The sequence below is a fragment of the Calliopsis andreniformis genome, unplaced genomic scaffold, assembly GCF_051401765.1.
Source record: "Calliopsis andreniformis isolate RMS-2024a unplaced genomic scaffold, iyCalAndr_principal scaffold0022, whole genome shotgun sequence".
Classification (NCBI taxonomy): Eukaryota; Metazoa; Arthropoda; class Insecta; order Hymenoptera; family Andrenidae; genus Calliopsis; species Calliopsis andreniformis.
Genome location: NW_027480432.1, coordinates 7229355 through 7248997, shown reverse-complemented (window position 1 = coordinate 7248997; position 19643 = coordinate 7229355). Strand labels below are relative to the sequence as shown.

Here is a 19643-nt window from a genome sequence, read left to right as displayed (position 1 = left end):
CCCCCTGCGCCATGCTACTCTATGCAATGAAATGGAGCATAATCATTTGAGAAGCTCTAGACAGAAAAGAACGTTCAATCAGACGAAGTGCCCTGATTGTTTCAAGCCGCATAATTTTCTCCCCGTGTTTCTATGCGCGTTGTTCAGATGAGAAGAGTCCTCGACGCTGCTGGAGCACCACAGACGCAGCCCCCTGACCGTTTGCAAATCGGTCCAGGTAAACGACTCGGATATGAACGACCTACCAAGGTCGCACGACCAGGTATTTCTTTCGTTCTTGGTCGCCTCACCTGGTTGTCGCGCGAGAAAGAGAGAAACAGAGGGACCGAGAGAACCTGACTCAGGCGGTTTAAAGGTGGATCCACAGTTGCCCTCTGACGATGAGTTCCTAATTGGAGTCTCTAATGGCTTTCTGAGGCGATTTAGAAATCTCTTGATGCCATACGAGGTTGTGAAAATGATTTTCAAAGAGAAATTGCATTAGTGTCCTATTCATTCTGGAGAAATGTTTTTTTATTTTAATTATTCATTTCCTGAGTACTGTGCATATGGGGAGTATGCTGTGTAGATTTTGTATGTTTTGTGTTTCCTTTAATTTGACTCTAGGACGTCTAAGCCAATCTAAGGTGTTAGAGATATTGAACTTAATAATTCATGGAAAAAATGTTAAACTGAAGTTACTGAAGTCTCTTGTAGAATTTACAGAAGAACTCTAGCAGGCCTGAGTTTAATAGAATCAGTAAGAGTTGGCTTTGTAGATTTAATAAAGCTGATGTTACTGTAGTCAAGGTACCTTTGTTAACTTTGCAAAGGTACATAGCAGATCCTACCAAAGTCTATTTTACTTGAATCTACTTAGAAGACTTCTGCAAGATCTGTATGATCATTTCTTCCATTTAATAGTAAATTCGAAAGAAGTATCTAATGAAGAATATTAGATCCTTTTTTAAATGAATATTAAGCACAATTATTTTGTAATATATGATTGAATAAAGATGTTGATGACCTGCTGGAATTATTCGATAGCAAAAGTTACTGTGTCTGACTCCATTTTAGTCCGACTAAAATGGTGGATTGATTTAACACGAACCTCGGTTCTAACTCGTCCCAAATATATCAGAATGCATTAAGATTCTAAAAATGGAAACAGCGAAGCAAAGGATAGAATGTCTGACGGACGAGAAATCACCAGTATCGTTCCCCTTATCTTCGTAGTTTATTATTAGTTTAACGCCCCCGAGGAAAGGAACGCGCGAACTTCTGCAGATTGATTACTTCAGAATCGAATATACGAGAATTTTTGTAATCTCTGCTATTATTAACTGGAAGAAAAGAACCTCTCCACTCAGTGCAGATCAGTTTCCCTTATTAATTAGTAGTTATCAATCACTGCCAGGCGATTGTTAATTATTCTTTGAAAATAAATCAAGAACAGACTGTAGCTTGGTACAAGCAACGAGTTTGCAGAAAATAACTGATTATTCTTCAATGAAAGATACATTTGAACGAAAATAGTAATTCGCGAAAGCGCATCCCCAAAATAAGTTTGTGATCAATAATGAGGTCACCTCTAAACTGGGTCATTTGAGTCCAAACACACAAAAAAGAAGAGTGCAATAAGCCTCAGTTTCTTCCAGGCATTGAAGCCAGCGATTTCATTCATCATCTATAGTTAGTGATACATAAAGACCACAGATAGAAAAATACATACAAAAAAATATTGCACCCAAAACTCTTTAAAATGAACATTCCTGGAGGATTCCTTGTAGGTATATGAAACACGCGCAAACAAAATAGAAGAGTGTAACAAGCCTCAGTTTCTTCTTCCAGCCATTAAAGCCAGCGATTTCATTCATGTCTCATAGCCAGTGATACCTAAAGACCACAAATAGAAAAATACATACAAAAAAGTATTGCACTCAAAACTCTTTAAAATGAACATTCCCATTCTCCTGGAGAATGGGAATTCTTAATTCTTAATTCTTTGTACGTATATAAAACACACAGAAACAAAATAGAAGAGTGTAACAAGCCTCAGTTTCTTCCAGGCATTGAAGCCAGCGATACCTAAAGACCACAGATAGAAAAATACATACAAAAAAATATTGCACTCAAAACTCTTTAAAATGAACATTCCCATTTTCCTGGAGGATTCCTTGTACGTATATAAAACACACAGAAACAAAATAGAAGAGTGTAACAAGCCTCAGTTTCTTCCAGGCATTGAAGCCAGCGATACCTAAAGACCACAGATAGAAAAATACATACAAAAAAATATTGCACTCAAAACTCTTTAAAATGAACATTCCCATTTTCCTGGAGGATTCCTTGTACGTATATAAAACACACAGAAACAAAATAGAAGAGTGTAACAAGCCTCAGTTTCTTCCAGGCATTGAAGCCAGCGATTTCATTCATCTCTCATAGCCAGTGATACATAAAGACCACAGATAAAAAAATACATACAAAAAAATATTGCACTCAAAACTCTTTAAAATGAACATTCCTATTCTCCTGGAGGATTCTTTGTACATATATGAAACACACAGAAACAAAATAGGAGAGTGTAACAAGCCTCAGTTTCTTCCAGGCACTGAAGCCAGCGATTTCATTCATCTCTCATAGCCAGTGATACATAAAGACCACAGATAAAAAAATACATACAAAAAAATATTGCACTCAAAACTCTTTAAAATGAACATTCCCATTTTCTTGGAGGATTCTTTGTATGTATATGAAACACACAGAAACAAAATAGGAGAGTGTAACAAGCCTCAGTTTCTTCCAGGCACTGAAGCCAGCGATTTCATTCATCTCTCATAGCCAGTGATACATAAAGACCACAGATAAAAAAATACATACAAAAAAATATTGCACTCAAAACTCTTTAAAATGAACATTCCCATTCTCCTGGAGGATTCCTTGTACGTATATGAAACACACGCAAATAAAATAGAAGAGTGTAACAAGCCTCAGTTTCTTCTTCCAGGCATTGAAGCCAGCGATTTCATTCATGTCTCGGGCGCGAAATTTTGCTGAAACGCTGCACATGCACGCGTCACCGTGTGCCGTATATTAAACGAGGTTCATTGGCTGAGGAGCGAGCGCAAAACCTGTTCCATCGGTTTTACCAGTTCCTCGGCGTCGGCGCGGCAAGCGTAAGGGAGGTCAGTTCCGGAGTGGGCCAGGTTCGCCAATTTTCCCTGACTACGTGGTACTGGCCAGCTCGCGTTTCGCAAGTTTCCAATTCGAGAGTCCAACGCGCGATTTCTGCGCTCGATTGCGCCACATCCTCGGCGCGTTCCGCGCCAGATTTGTCTAAATCAGGGCGCAGGATGGTGTTGGGATGGCTTGAGAGGTTCCACTTCCAGATGACCCAAAAAGGATGAAACTTGCCCTGTTTAACTGTTTCAGTAAATGGGCTTGAAAGCATCTTGGTGGAATTTGGAGAACTGAGGAAATTGGGGATTTGGGAATGGTAGTTTTATGAGTGAGAGTTGTAATAGGGAATTGTTTGGATGATTTTCTTGGGGTGATTTTGAAGCTGTTGAAGGTGGTAGGTAGTTAAGATAATTTTTATGTTGATTATGGTTGAAAGGATGGAAATCTTGGTTTAGGTTGCTTTATAATCTCTCTAACTCTCTTTTTCTTTAATTATTTTCTGTTTAATTGATTTTAATTTGCTTTTTTCTTGACTAATATTCAGTATCTACCTATAGTATCTAGAAATCTTATTATAGATAGTTTCATGATAGCTAAATCTTAAAATGTGAAGTATGTGATAATTACACTAAATTAACAGACAAAAAATAAGGAAACAGATCAATTTAATTCAACATTATGGCAAATAGAAATAAAAATAAAACTATTTTATTTGCTTACACAGAAAGTCATTTTTATGGTGCAAAAGCAAATACTTTTCAAAATTTATTTTACTGTTTGCGTTACTTCATATGCAATTCCTGCAAAAGCGAATTTTTAGCTGAACAGAAAATGGTTAAAGGGTTTTAATCCTCTCTGAATAAAAATAAAAAAAGAGCATACTCAGAGGATCGATAATTCCAGAGATAAAACTTTATCTGAAGTTCAGGCATTCACGAGGAAATTACTTTTCTCTTTTTAGGAGCAAGAGATCTTAATCAGAAAATATTATTCTAAATTCTTACCCTGCTTCTTCGCAAAAATAATTATTTGAATAAATTCTCTGCAACTGAATATTTAGTCTGAATAATAATTCTTGTGTTACTTTTGGAAATTAATAAAGTAGGTATTCATTTAAAAAAATATTCTATAATTTCTTCGCCTTGTTCCATTAAAAAGCAAACTTGAAAAAAAAACAAATTTTTCCATGCTGTTATTTTATAAAGTCTACTACTGTTTCTTCCATTTTTATATTTTATTTCTTCACCGAAAGTACGATCGTTTCCTATGCTAGTTTGTTTCCCTTTCACATTTTCCGACCTCTCTAAAGCGAACAAAATTAGAACAAAGTTCCTACCTTATTATAAACTCTCAAATATGGACCTCAGAGACAAAATAAAATACTTCAATCTACACGAGAAAATGAACTAAAAAGATTGCAAAATAGCAGCAAAAACAAAGGCAAAATTTCACTCCTCGCATAATACAAATATCCCCTTTAGTCTTTGCCTCTCCCTCGTGCTACAAATTCGATAAAAACCCGAGTGTTTCAAGCCTCCAACTCCGACGCAGTTCCTGAAGCCGAGGTTTCACTGTGCTTTCACACGTAGGAAAACAGAATATCGACAGCACGCGTGAAACAGGATTCCGTTATAGCAATGCTGGAATCTGCTCCGTGCTGAGACTTAACGGAGCTGTCGTTACGCTGCAGAAAATCAAATCGACAGAGTTTTCCTTGGCCAGCAGGGCGACCGAGCCGCTGTTTGCCGAAGGGGGACGTCATACGTTGGGTATAATTGGAAAGTTGGAATAGAAGCTTTCGGATCGATGAACGTGGCCCCCTTCTCTTCCCTCCCCATTGTTCGCGCAACAACGCCGCGGCACATGCGATCGCTAAGCGAATTGAGTAAAATTGGGGACAGAGTGACAGAAATCTATTGACCAGGCTCGTGACTATTTTCCAGGGTGGGAACTATCAAATGGGGCTGGATATCATTTGAGTGAAATTATTGATAATTATTTGGTTGAGTGAAAATATTAGAGGAAAGAGGGATGCAGAGGGAATGGGGTGGTTGTCCATATTTCTGTGCTTGTACCTAATCTGTGTTCAAATTTAAGAGCTGATAGGGAGACATAATTTAAGTAATCAGCTATTGCTCTCTTTATACAGACTGAGTCAGACAACTCTATCACTTGAATTTTTTTGTAAACTACTTATTGCATGAAAATATGTCTCAAGCTAAAATTCTTTGGTATCGTGAGTATACTTCTGTTTGGTATGTTCCTCTTGGTACCAAACAACTTTCATTGGAAACATCTCTTTATACAACAAATAGTTTAGAAGAAAATTTAGGCGATACAGTTGCATGACTCACCCTGTATATTTTATTTTAATAACTAAACTATGATTGAATTAAAAATATATAATTTCATCCTTTTCTCTTAGAGCCTTTTTTTACCCTGTTGCACCTAAAATAATGTTAGAAGCTTAGCCAACAGAAAATAAATAAATAAAGAAATAAAATCTGCTCAAAAGTCATTCAGTCACGACATGATTGAATTAAAAATATATAATTTCGTCCTTTTTTCTTAGAGCCTTTTTTACCCTGTTGCACCTAAAATAATGTTAGAAGCTTTGCCAACAGAAGATAAATAAATAAAGAAATAAAATCTGCTCAAAAGTCATCCAGTCACGACATGATTGAATTAAAAATATATAATTTCATCCTTTTCTGTTACAGCCTTTTCTTATGCTGTTGCACTTAAAATAATGTTAGAAGCTTAGCCAACAGAAAATAAATAAATAAAGAAATAAAATCTGCTCAAAAGTCATTCAGTCACGACAGGATTGTTCCAAAACAAGAAGTCTCACATCGTAGAACCAGCTCTCAATCTTTTCGTGCCAGCCTCGATGCAAGGTGCACTTGTTAACGAATTCACCTGGGCCTGCAGTTTGCAAGCTTCCACTTCGAGACGCGACACAGTTTTCGCGTACCGGAATAACGCGTGCGTGTGCGCTATTATCGTGCATCTTTCGTGCTAGGGAAAGTCTTGTTAACCACGTGTTCCTCTCTGAATGCGCATAACTAAAATTAGAAAAACGTAATCGCATCTGCCGGCACCGATCGAGAGTTCACCGCGTGCAAAAAGAGATTCCAGGGGAACGATTTGTTCCCCGAGCCGCGTTCTCTGTCGAGCCGTGCGTGAGCAAGCGAAAATAACGCGAGATTCTCGTGAGAAAGTTTCAGAAGCTTCGAGAACTAGAAATTACTCTATTAAACTTGAATTTATGGTATTCCTCGGCATTTTCGTTCGAGCAAGTTACAGTGGAGTAGCTATGCGTTTGTAGTTTAATAGATAGACATTGCTTTGGATGGAATTATGTGAAGAAAATTTTGGTTGGAATAAGTAATATATAGGGTGGTCCATTTAAGACCACATAAATATATATCTTGCTTTTTTTTTTTTTTAATTTTGAATGGTATCGGGGAACCAATATACAGCAATGCTTTTTTCGAAGTTTAAAATAAAATAGTTTCAAATTAAACACTTTTTATGTCATCACAATTGAAATAGATATCTAAGTGGTTTTGTTTAGCCCCTAGGAAGATGAAGCTCTGTTAAAATAGAGGTAAACTGAATCCTTAATAAATCCTTAATAGTATCTATTAATTAATTCAATCTTTGTCAATACAGTTTTATTTATTATAAATTAACAAGCCTATACAGAGGACAAGAGTAAGAGGCATGGTTCTGAACCTAACTCATGCTAACAACCTGTGCTCATTCTGTGGCAGGTGAAAGTGAATGACTTTTATCAAGAATAAGGAGACCAGTAATTAGTTAATATCGAGGAATTACCATAGTATCAATTATAAAACGATCATTTCACCTAACGACCCTAAAAGTGTAAAAACTATGATTACTCCGAAGCAAATGACTCAATAAACGTGCAATCACAAGTTACGTACACTGTGTTCCTTATTTAAAGAAAAACATATGAATGTGTTCAATTTATTGACACTCGTAAGCCAGTTCATGTATCTACCGCAAAGATGGAGATGCATAGCGGAGAACATGATGCAGTTGCATCTGCAATCGTTCTGCGCGTTCTTCCCACAGATAACGTATCTTTTTATAGACAGCCGCTGCCCGAAGACTTCCACAGATCGTTTCTACACATAATCGCGTCCTAACACGCCACAGGTGTATACTCGTGTTACTTACATTAATATCGTTGTACAAAAAGGCGAGGATGCGAAGTGATTCAATTTCTTGTCAGCCGTAGAAGCTGGCCTTGAGTGCACTTGCTCCATTAGTATCTTTCTTTCGCTGGAACAAAAGCCAATTGCACTTCGTGGGGAACAAAGATCATCTCCAAATGTGATTCTAGTTTTTTAGTGGTTGTGAGAAACATTCTTCTGATGTTTCTATTACAGTAGGCACTTCTGGTAATGTATGGTTATTGCATTTCATTGACGAAGTATGTGATTATTCTGTGAGACATGTACAAAGGCATTTCGAAATTGAATTTTATCCACGTGGTTAAGAAATTTTTAAGAGAGTATCTATTACTTAAAATTGGACAATAAAAGTTAAATCTGAAAAGATTTTTTTTAATAAGGTTGTACTTAAAATATAATTGAACTTTGAACGAGCAAATAGATATTTCGTATTTGGAAAATATTCTAAGGGATAGAATATTTAGAATATTTACATAATTGGATATTCGAAGAGTCGTAGCTTTAAATAAGACGAAATAAAGGTAGCTTAACGAAAAAAGAAAAAGAATGGAAGTATAAAAACTGCATTTGGGTGCATCGACGATGCATCTTCATAATATTTGGTCAGAACGTAAAAAATAGATTTCTAATGCCAATTCATGCGCGAGTGACTCATGTACACCTCATCGAAGTGAAATAAGAGATAAAATGAAAGACTAATTCCGAGAAGCGATTGAAAGTCAGCGTCAGACTTATAATGAGCAAATACTTTACTTGAATGAACTCTTGAATGAGCAAATACTTTAGTTGATGAGCTTATAGTGCTTACCTACTCTTCAATGCAACGCAATATTCATAAAATAAGTCGATACCAAGACGCCAGAAATTTTAGGGATATTTGAAACTTCAGGGATACTTAGTATAGTAGGGATATTCGAAATTGTAAATTTTAGGTACATTTAAAATTTTAGGAATATTCGAAACTTTAGGGATATTCGAAATTTCAAAGATATTTGAAATTGTAAATTTTAGGGATATCTAAAAATTTAGGGGTATTCGAGACGTTAGGGATATTCGATATTCTAGGGATATTCACATCCCCAGGGGTATTCAGAACTCTAGAAATACTCAAAATTTCAGAGATATTTGAAATTGTAGATTTTAGAGAAATCTAAAATTTTAGGGGTATTTGAGACGTTAGGGATATTCAATATTCTAGGGATATTCACATCCCCAGGGGTCTTCAGAATTCTAGAAATATTCAAAATTTCAGAGATATTTGCAATGGTAAATTTTAGGGAAATCTCAAATTTTAGGGATATTTAATATTCCAGGGATATTAGATAGGGATATTTGAAATTCTAGGGGCATGCAAAACTTTAGGGATATCCATAACTCTAGAGATATTCTAAACTCTAGGCGTATTCGAAACTGTAGGGATATTAGAAATTCACAAATTTTCGATTCTCAACCCAATTCTGAAATAAATTCTCGACAATCTCGAAACTCGAAACTTCGAGTACCCTCACACTCTTAACACTAGAACTACTACTATATGCCACAACTACAAATGTCCAAAAACGTACATAATTTACAGAAATAACATTTATTCATATCTTCTCTCGATATTCTTCAGCACCAACTAAGAAAGAAATCAAATTTGTAAAAGCTAAAACGTCTACAAGGAATAATGCCTACCATTTTGCCTAGTTTGTTCCACTCTTAAATAAAGCAAACCACCCAAATAAACCGAACAAGCAGATCACACGAGCACATCGCGCTCGATCGCCTCCAAAGAGGCGCCCTCGACAGTATCGCGACGATATTAATTAATTCAACGCCTATCGGCTCTCGTCTGCGTTAATTAAAAACGAGAGCCGCGAATTCGATTCCTCTTGCTCTCCCGATCGCGATACCGCGATAGGTGGCGACGAAAAGCAGCGTCGATCGAGTCCACGCGTCCCCGCCGTTCGAAACAGCCGCGAGGGTTGGTTCGCAGGGGATGAAAATTCCGGAGGAAACAGTCGTCGAGGGCGCCGTATCAGCGTAACGTGCTCAACAACGCGTCGCGACGCGTGATATATCTGGGCGCGATCACCTGGCGACTCGAGGAGCGACAGAGGAAAGGAGAAAGGAAGGAGATCGACCCTCTGTCACGTGTATTGTAAAACACGCCGCGTTCCTCTTTGCCATTCACCGAAAGCGCTGATACGTATCGGCGCAGCGGCCGCGAGTTCGGCTCAGCCTCGCGGGGAACGCAGGGCAATTAATTACGAGAGTGCTTTGTCAGGGCCCTTCGAGGTCTCGCGTGTGGGAGATAGAAAATGGACAGAATGGGAGGGAAAGATGATTTATCGCGACCTTCCCAGGGGCGATGCGTGGAGTTTTTGTGGTTCGAGGATGGGGCTGAGTGCTGTGGCGGGTTTCGTACCTAGTGCTGCTGTCTGGAGATGATCTTTGGTCAGATTCTTTAAGAATGATGCTTCTACTTCGGTGTTTTTATGGTTCGAGATAAAGAATGGCTGATTCTTTTTTTTTTTTTGAGACCTTGAGAATTGTTCTCTTTGGAAGGATGTGAGGTGTGAGCGTGACCTTCATGGAGTCTTGGTGTTTAATTCTGATGTTAAGGGTCACCCTGGATCTCTAAGACAGGTTAAAGTTTTTTAACCTTAGAGAAGTCGCATTTTTTGAACTTCAGAGGAAAACAAATCAGACATACGAAGTATTTTTTTGTTGTAAGAATTTAGTGTTACAGGACATCTAGATCATTAGCGACAGTTTCGATTATATTCTAGCAAATAAGTTTGGTTCTATTAAATCTATTAAATTAATAGAATTAATTGTATTTTTATATGTTCTTGTGAGATTAGAGCTGTATCTAAGTTGATTCCATATTTTTGTCTTTGGATTTCAAATTTTATAACTAGACTTCTGTGTATTTATAGACATTTTACATGTGTAAAAAATACAGAATACATACATGTGCCTATATTAAAAAATATTGAAAGCATGAAAAATAAAATGCAAATGATATATTAGTATTTGGAATACGAAACAGACTTTTATTTAGGTATCATTTCTTTAGCTCTGTTTATAGAAATATGGAATTGCATAAAAAGCTAGTCTACTTATATCTTTGGGATTACTGCACATACCTACATATGTCTAGGTACACAATTTTTTAAATAAATGATCAATATCATATTATTTCATGGCTTGAAAGAGAAATTGTGTACTGGATACTGTTACTGTTCCAAGTAAAAAATAAATTGAACTTGATAGAGTCTGACTCTAACAATAGATCTGACAAGTATCTAGCAGCATCCGATACCTAGGATCTGATATCTAGGATCTGATATTTCAGTGGCTTAATATTAACAAGTCTTGGCTCAATACTCTCTAACTCCAGTTTTGTATCCATCCTCATGATGAAAGAGTTCTTTAAAATACTATATCGTATTACCTTGTGACTTGTTATTTATCAGTCACTAGCTTGCAGAATATAAGAGTTACACTTTAAAGAATAAGTCAAGTGTTTACAGTTCGTGTCTATCTCATGAAAGGTGAAACTGAAAGAAAATGACAGTGATCCCAAAAAAGAAAGTAGAGACGATGGAGAGATCGGCAGGTTTATAGTTAGCAAACACTATAGAAGCTTTTAACCAATTTTCGTGAATTATGGTACCAATTTTAGGTACCATCATGTCTTGTGCCTTAAATGCATGAGACTATAGGACACATTAAAATCGTATTTTTACACAAGAAACTAATTTCTTCATTGCATTAATATTTCTTTCATAATCAAACAATAAAATCAGACACGTTTTAACCACAAACCTTCCCCAGACTCTTAAGATTCGATTTTCTAAAAGACTCAAACAGCACTCAACTCATTATCACTCACTTCAGCCTAATACCCCTGATCGAAGCTAAAAATTTTCAGTGTTCGTCATTAATATCTCACGATCAAATCTCCCAGCGCTACTCCAGGCGAAGAGGCTGCGCAAAAATGAGATTTCAATTTAAGATAATTGCGAGAGGCGCGTCTTGGAATCCACTGCTTTTATCTCGCGAAATGGAGATTTAATTTGCGATTTTTTAGGAAGCTCAGGTCGATCGATAACGACTCCAATATACTTGAACCCTTTTCTACGTTTCGGTTCCCCTTTGCGGTGGACTCCGAGGAAAAATGGGAAAACGCCATACGCTAATGCAAAAATCGCTGATAAGAGAATCCTCTGCGCCCCGAGGAACGAAGATATGCGAATCTTCCGCTTGGCGAAGCATGATCCGATAAAATGTATCGTCGCTTCGTTCTACTCGGGAATTCCTTTCCTCGTTGTTATGTTGCTCCTGTTTCACATGTTCAACAGTCGATGGAGCCTTTTGCCGCCAACTCGTTCGCCGCGTCCTCGATACTCCCCAGGATCGCAATATTGCTCCTGTTGGCTTCTATGAAGCTCGCGGCACTGGCTGTGGGAAGCTGAGAAATGCTTTGAAAAGCTAACGAGAATTTATGAAGAATTTATGCGTCATTCTCTTGATAATAATTTTAAGTCGGGCGAGCCAAGTGTAGAGTTTGGGTAGAATGATAGAGTTTGGATGTAGCCTCACTGTCTATAGCGTGGAAGTTTTTGCTCATGGAAGTCCACTTTGGTCTCCTAAAATATTTCGAGTGGCAGAGCTTGTAAATAAAATTCTTTCAGTCTAAATAATTTCGAAGTATACAGAAATATTGTAACCATATTTTGAGATTCATTGGTGAAAGAGATAAAGTTCTGATATTGCTATTTATCACGTACGTCTAAGTACGTCTAAGTACATGAAATTAATATTGTAAAATAGGCTGTTTAGCAAACTGTATTTATTTTACCAGCAATACAAATATCCCTATGGATATCACAAATGTTTGACTCGAGAGTTGAGCGAAGTTTGACTGTTGCGCAAGAAGATGTACAGAGGTGGAGTATGGCTAAATTCTATTGGCTAATTCAGTGTGAAGGAAGATAGATTAAAAATCTACTATTGGTGAAATTGCAACAAGGGGTAGGCAGTGACATTACTGTGCTTCGAAATCTTTGCTTAAACAGGAAAGGGAAAGTCTCTGGACATCTTCACAGAAATTGCTTTCTACTAAACACGTAGCTTCAACATCTGGAGTCCACTCCTTCAGGACTGTGCACTCTTGCTTAAATTTATAACCCTTTGACTGGTCGACGAGAAACTTTATGCAATAGAATGCAATACGTGACACAAGTCTTGCAGGGTTTATTTTTTATTTGCTATTGTTGATGGTATTGAGATTGACAGCTGATGTTAAGAGAAATCAAAGAAATTAAAGTACATTAAGATTGAAGTACTGAGTACTTCAGTGTTAGCTTTCGCAACGATACAGCTGATTATGTGATGAATAAAATTGTTTTAGGCAATATTAGTCAGAATTTAGTGGCTGTATCGCTGCATTAACAGTTATGGTGTTATAAATTTATGGCGATGTGAAGCGATTTGGAGTAATCAAACTCGAGAGTTCAAGAGTTTATGACTTTAGGATATTGAGCCTAATCGTGAGTCATGTAGTGGAAAGACATTTGTAACGCAGTCCATAAGTTGTGGGTGCTATTTATTAGTCTATATTATGAGTTAAAGTGTCAGAGATTTCTAAAATTAATTTTGTAAGAAAAATAAAGTTCAAAGCAGAAACATTTATGAGATTTTATGGGTATTTCTACTTTGCTATTGGCACTGATTTAGGTACTTCTGTGTATTTATATAGGGATTGAATTTGGTACATGTTTCTGTTTAGGTATTAGGATTTAGTTATTTACTAGATATAAATTCTTTTCTAAATATTGGTACTGAAATCAGTACATCTAAGTACTGAAACTAATTAAATACCTGCAGCAAGTTGTTGATAACGAACTAAGTTCCACTGTTAATACCTAATAATTTCAGATACAACTACAAATAAATCTACAATTTAACAGAAAATGTTTTACAACCCCTATACCTCAATCCAAATGAAAACTCAACAAAATGATGTTGTGTGCTTGAATTTTATAAGCCCCATGTTCAAAGTCAACCCTTCAATCTAAAGCAAACATGTCTTACATATCTACCACCTTATTTGTTTCTCCCACTTGGTCCATGATCGACTTCTACGAAGTCGAAACCGATTATCTATGAACAAAAAAAGAATAAAATAGCCTGTCTGAATTTGTTGCCTAATTTGAAATTTGCCTGAATAAATAACCACTGAAATTCTGTTTGCAGACGTTGGACTTCGACAGGGACGGCCTGACGAAGCTGAAGAAAGCGATCAAAGCCATTCACAACTCTGGAAACGGTGAGTGCGCGTCGGCACGAAAATTTTTATCGAGTCTCGAATGAAAGTTTCAGATTTTCTCTCTCACACCGCCAGACTCTATGTAACGCGAGTCATATCCTGCGCGCGTTTAATGAGCAGCATCCAGCCTTTCGTTTAATTGAAATTTCTACCGGGTCTCGTGTTCTCCTCTCCTCCGCGTCTTTGCGAGTCGCTTTCTCCTTTTTAGCTTTTTTTCCTTTCTGCAATTGGAGCCACGGTCGTTTTCAGGATTTTTTTATAGACAAAGGAACGCAGCGAGATAGAAAGACCCAAGTTTTTACTTTTACTGCGACGATAAAAGGAGCGCAGCGCGTGGATTTATTGTACAGGACTTATCGAAATTATTAGAAAGGCATCGAGCTGGATTTTTTTATGTTTTCACATTCCAGAAGAACTAATAATTTTTAGATTCCTATGTTTTGATGTTCTAGAGAAATTGATAATTTTCAAATTGCTATGTTTTGATATTCTAGAAAAATTGATAATTTTTAGATTCCTATGTTTTGATATTTTAGAGAAATTAATAATTTACAAATTGTTATATTTTGATATTCTAGAAAAATTGATAATTTTTAGATTCCTATGTTTTGATATTCTAGAGAAATTGATCATTTACAAATTGTTATATTTTGATATTCTAGAAAAATTGATAATTTTCAGATTCCTATGTTTTACTATCCTAGAATATTTATACACTATTATAGTACATCAAGAAATATTAAATTAACAAAAATTCTGCAGTGCAACGTCTTTTAAGAAATTGCATTTATAGAATTATTGTGAACTTTCTTCTTTCTTGTTACAGTTAGAAATAATTAATTAGTTATGGAGATAAGAGTTTCCTTTCCACTTTTCTCAACAATCTTATCGTTTCAACTTGCGACAGCTTTATTGCAGGGGCGCGGTACTTTGTGCAATAAACAAACTCGCTGCAAGCAGTTAGTCGCGAATTTATGAAAAATATCAATCTTTCCAATTTTATTTAATATTTCGTTTCTTCTCAATCAAATTGTTACCTTATGTTTAAAATTAATCTTAGCACGTTTTAACATACTTACTCACATTAATTTCTGTATCCACTACCATGGATTATGGATCATGGTATCATGTTTCTATGTATAATTCTGAGTGTGCTGCAACTTTCCATATTGCTCTATGCATTTATGTGCATATATGCAATAGGGAAGAGCAATGGTATCTCCACTCCCTTTAATGAAACCCCATTTTTTAATGCACTAGTTTAGTTGATGCACTTTCTCATTTTTTAAAAGAAAATATTCAAAAATTCTCATTTATATTTAAAAAATACTCAAAATAGTATAATTACAATGTATTGGAAAATATTTGTTATAAAATATTAAGGAAGTAAGATGGTCTATAAAATTCAGTTTTGAAAAAATGGACTTGGATTAGTGTGACTCTCAGGTACAGAATTATTATTAACTTTCGTGCTGTAATCGATACATCACACAGTTTCGCAACTATTCTACACAGTTTATATTTATCAAACCAGTTGCTTATACATACCTGGATATAATTACAAATGCATTTCAAGCGTTCGAAACACGTAAGAACTAACATAAATACAGCCATCGTGACGCATTTGAGTTACTATGTGCGTGGAACGAATTTTTAGAAGCTGAAGAATAAGGAAAATGATAATAAAAGGAAGAAAAAAACGTAAAAATCACAGTTTTTCTTAAGCATGTGATTATGATAATGAACTTGTTATCCGACATCTTTTACGCACTTCGTTTATGCGTTTAACTTTATAGCTCTTGAAAGGGAGCACAGTTCCTTTCTCTCGAATTATGACGATTTTTTATCGTTGTTCGCTTTTTAATCTTTTTTGCTGATTACTACTTTATAGAAAAATAGCTTATGAAGATTTTGAACATTCAATGTATCTAGAGAATTATGGTTGATACATTTTCAAATATTTTACTTTCAGTTTTGATGAATTGTGTGAGTCCAAGTCTGTACTAAAATACTTATATCCAAACATTCCATTAGAAAGCGTCATATTGTCATATAGTTGACCCACCATATGTGCCACCAGCAGGTTTGATCAAATGGATAAGCATATGTCTGTAGTTGTAAGGCAAAAGACTTAAGTCAGATGTTTTGGTTTTCTAGATATCAGCGTTTTTAAAGTTTTTAACTACAATAGTATCTTATAGAGTTCCGTCTTTTTGAACACTTATTTTCAAGCCAAAAAATTCTTTTAATGCCTTGCCTTCTTCTTATAAATATAAATTCTATATTCTAGATCTCAATTAAAGCTTTAACTTAAATTTTTCAAAAATGTGATCTAATTTATTTTGCCTTGCAGCCACAGATGTACCCTCTGCAATCTAAAATTTAAACACGAAGAAAGAACATTGAATTTAACAAAATGCTTATCTTTCCATTATATATTAAACACAACAATTTCATTTCTGAAATGGTTTTTCGACTTTAAAGCAAGAATATAAATTCCTGCCACAGAAAATACAATTATTTTCATAATGTTAAAAAGCAAGCGCCAACTTTTTTCTGAAATAATTTCTCTTTCTTTTATAACCACAGTGTTGACTTAAAAAATATGTATCTACTTGCAACTTGGGACCGACGACGTTACTATTGTGTGGGATTGTAACATGGATGGTGCATGCCATTTTTGAGGCCCATTCATTTCTTGGTCGCTCACTATTCATTTGTTTGACGTCATTTACTTCACACATGTGCAACATATGGTGGGGATAGCGTCGAATGTTCGTCACGACAGGGAAACTAAGCGTCAAACTAGGAAACACTATAACCAGAGTAGTCTCCCAAAAGTTTCAAACTTGAAATTTGAAATGAAGCTCTACGACGAGGTAGTACGTCATTGTGGAAAATTTCATTTGTAGAATTAATAAAAATTACTTGTTCCTGGTCGACAGTTTGAACATTTAATTAATTGCTTCTTGTCTGTCTTTTAACTTCATTGAAGCATCTCGTTTCGAATTTCCAGCAATTTAACTTTTGAAGAGACAATTGTAAAATAAAATGTTTCAGATAGAAATTTCTCGCTTTTAATGCAAATGTTGAAAATAATTGCATTCAGTTACATAAATTTTTATTCAAAATTTTGTAACAATATTCAGTTTTAATCTTCAAACTGGTTGATTGGAAATCACTCTTATCACAGATTTAAGGACTCATACAATCCATAAAACTTGAAACTAATAGTATTGAAATTAATCCAATAGTTCCATAGTGTTAATATACTGTAAAACTCACAAGTAACTAATACTTTAAAGTACCAAATTTAATACACTCTTGAGCCACACAATTTTTTCCTTTTTTTAAAGATACAGCGATAAAGATATTTTTTCTTATTTAGATTTACAATTGCAATATTTTTTCCAGCACTTTTTCTCTCTATATCTGTTCCTGTTATTATGAACAGTTAAGAAGTACTGTTATTGTGATATTCTTTTGTGTGATAGCCCACGTCGATAACGAGGTGTACCTTGAAAGGGCACTGGAGAGGCTGGGGGATGCAGCTCTCAAAGAACAGGAACCAGATATCGGCGCTGCCTTTTTGAAGTTCGCGGTCGTCACGAAGGAACTGAGCGCCTTAATGAAGACTCTGGTGCGTACGAACGATATGCAACCACATACGTACAATTCTTCACTTACTAACTTCTCTTGCGTAGCAACGACTAGTTAAGCTGAATGCGAGCCTAATTAGTAAATCAGCGTTTTAATCAAAAGGATAAGGAATAACTCAGTATATTAAAATGGACGATTTGTCGATCGTAAAACGATGTTAATGTTTTAGAGTTGATGAGTGCTATTTGAGAGAATTAAAACGCTACCACCTTGTTTTATGGTCACTTAGGTTCTCTTTAGATAATAATTTCCGCCTTTGTTTCGCATAAATAAAAGGAAGTGTAGCTGTTTTTGAAAGTGATACGTCTTTAGGCCATTTTGTCATCAAATTCGCAGGCTAAAGTATTACTAAAATTATATCATATTCATAAAATTGTATTTTTATTTTACATCAAAAACTTCTATCCACATTAAAACAAGTCATAAATATTCAAATCACAATTACCAAAGAAGATTCACTCCTATAATCATCTCTGAATAGAAATGAAAAAGTGTAGCGTGATCGAAAGAATTTGTTCTCCTTGTGTAATGGCTCGCTATAAACGACAGTGAAAAGATACAATCTCTAATTGTCCAACAATTTTTCCCCAGATGCAGAACATCAACAACATCGTGATGTTCCCCCTGGACTCGGTGCTGAAGGGAGATCTGAGAGGTGTGAAAGGTGACTTGAAGAGGCCGTTCGAGAAGGCGTGGAAGGATTACGAGGCGAAGTACGCGAAAATCGAGAAGGAGAAAAAGCAGCACGCGAAAGAGGCTGGCCTCATTCGGACGGAAGTTACTCCGGCCGAGATCGCCGATGAGATGGAAAAGGAGAGAAGATTGTTTCAATTGCAAATGTGCGAGGTGAGGCGGGCCTCCGAATCATAACTGGAACAAAGGACAGTGTTTCTCTCTCGCTCTGTCTCTGTAATTTAATGCGTTCACTGCCGCAATTTGCGGCGCGGATTTTCGTGTTGCTGGGGGGATAATTGTTGAACCCCGTTCCATGTAAAGTACTGAAGTAATGCAAGCTCTAGAGGCGCGCAGATTGTGGGACTTAAGGGGTATTCTTACTTGGAGGCGTCGATTTTAAGCGATTTTTAAAACAGAAAATTATTATGTACAAGTATAAACCAAGAGTTTTGATATCTTTTTTTACATTTCTTGATATTCTTTGAGATTACATAGGGTAAGCTAGATGCAGTTTATTGTCATCATTATTACTCAAGTTGGCTGTTGGGATTTAAGTTGCCTATTGTTATTCAAGTTGCTGTTTACTGCTACTCAAGCTGTTGATGTTTATTGCTACTCAAGTTGTGGTTGTCTATTGCTACTCAAGTTGATGTTTATTACTACTCAAGTTGTAGTTGTCTAGTGCTACTCAAGTTGTAGTTGTCTATTGCTACTCAAGTTGATGTTGATTGCTACTCAAGTTGTAGTTGTCTATTGCTACTCAAGTTGATGTTTATTGCTACTCAAGTTGTAGTTGTCTATTGCTACTCAAGTTGATGTTTATTGCTACTCAAGTTGATGTCTATTGCTACTCAAGTTGTAGTTGTCTACTGCTACTCAAGTTGATGTTTATTGCTACTCAAGTTATAGTTGTCTATTGCTACTCAAGTTATCATCTACTGCTACTCAAGCTATTGCATATAAATATTAATATAATATAAATAGTAATCCTTTATTTTAAACATCTCCTAAAATGATCGCCCCCAAGTGGGAATGTTCTTCTAAGCAGTAAAGAATCGAGAAATGTGAAATCTATGGACAACTTTCTGGTCTTCAACAGTTGTAAATTTATACTTTTTGCTGTAGCATTTGTATGCATGAACTTTCCAGAAAGCAAGTTTATCTTCATGGAACAAAACAAGTCGTAAAACTAGAGAACAATAGATACGAGTTGCATTATACGCGTGCTATAAAAGATATTTTTTAAAACGGAATACTAAAAATATTGAAGTTCTATGGAGCTACATATGCAATGTATAATTAAAGCTTTTGTTTCTTATCTTACGTATACTTTGCACATTTTCATATTTCATAAATGACATCACAATTTTTAATATCAGTATCGTTTTTAAAGTTATATGTTGGATATAGTACAATAAAATTAGTAATTCAAATCTAGAATTCAAATCTAAATTTAGAATTCAAATTCTTTTCTTGGATCATAAAATAGCATTGTTATTTTGTTGTTTCTGCAGTACCTCATCAAGGTGAACGAAATCAAAACGAAAAAAGGAATTGAACTACTTCAGCATCTAGTCGAATATTATCATGCGCAAACCAAG

At 35.8% G+C, this 19643-nt stretch overlaps 1 protein-coding gene across 6 annotated transcripts in view; it reads left to right on the top strand.

The window, feature by feature from the left end:
- Asap (ArfGAP domain of ASAP) overlaps nucleotides 1–19643 on the top strand; it is a 45923-nt gene that overhangs the window by 14298 nt on the left and 11982 nt on the right. For all 6 annotated transcript variants that reach the window (XM_076391628.1, XM_076391623.1, XM_076391627.1 and 3 more), the window contains 4 exons: nucleotides 13635–13707; nucleotides 17202–17347; nucleotides 17959–18213; nucleotides 19557–19642. In XM_076391628.1, coding sequence (XP_076247743.1) covers nucleotides 13635–13707; nucleotides 17202–17347; nucleotides 17959–18213; nucleotides 19557–19642 — 560 coding nt within the window. The remainder of the gene's footprint in view (nucleotides 1–13634; nucleotides 13708–17201; nucleotides 17348–17958; nucleotides 18214–19556; nucleotide 19643) is intronic.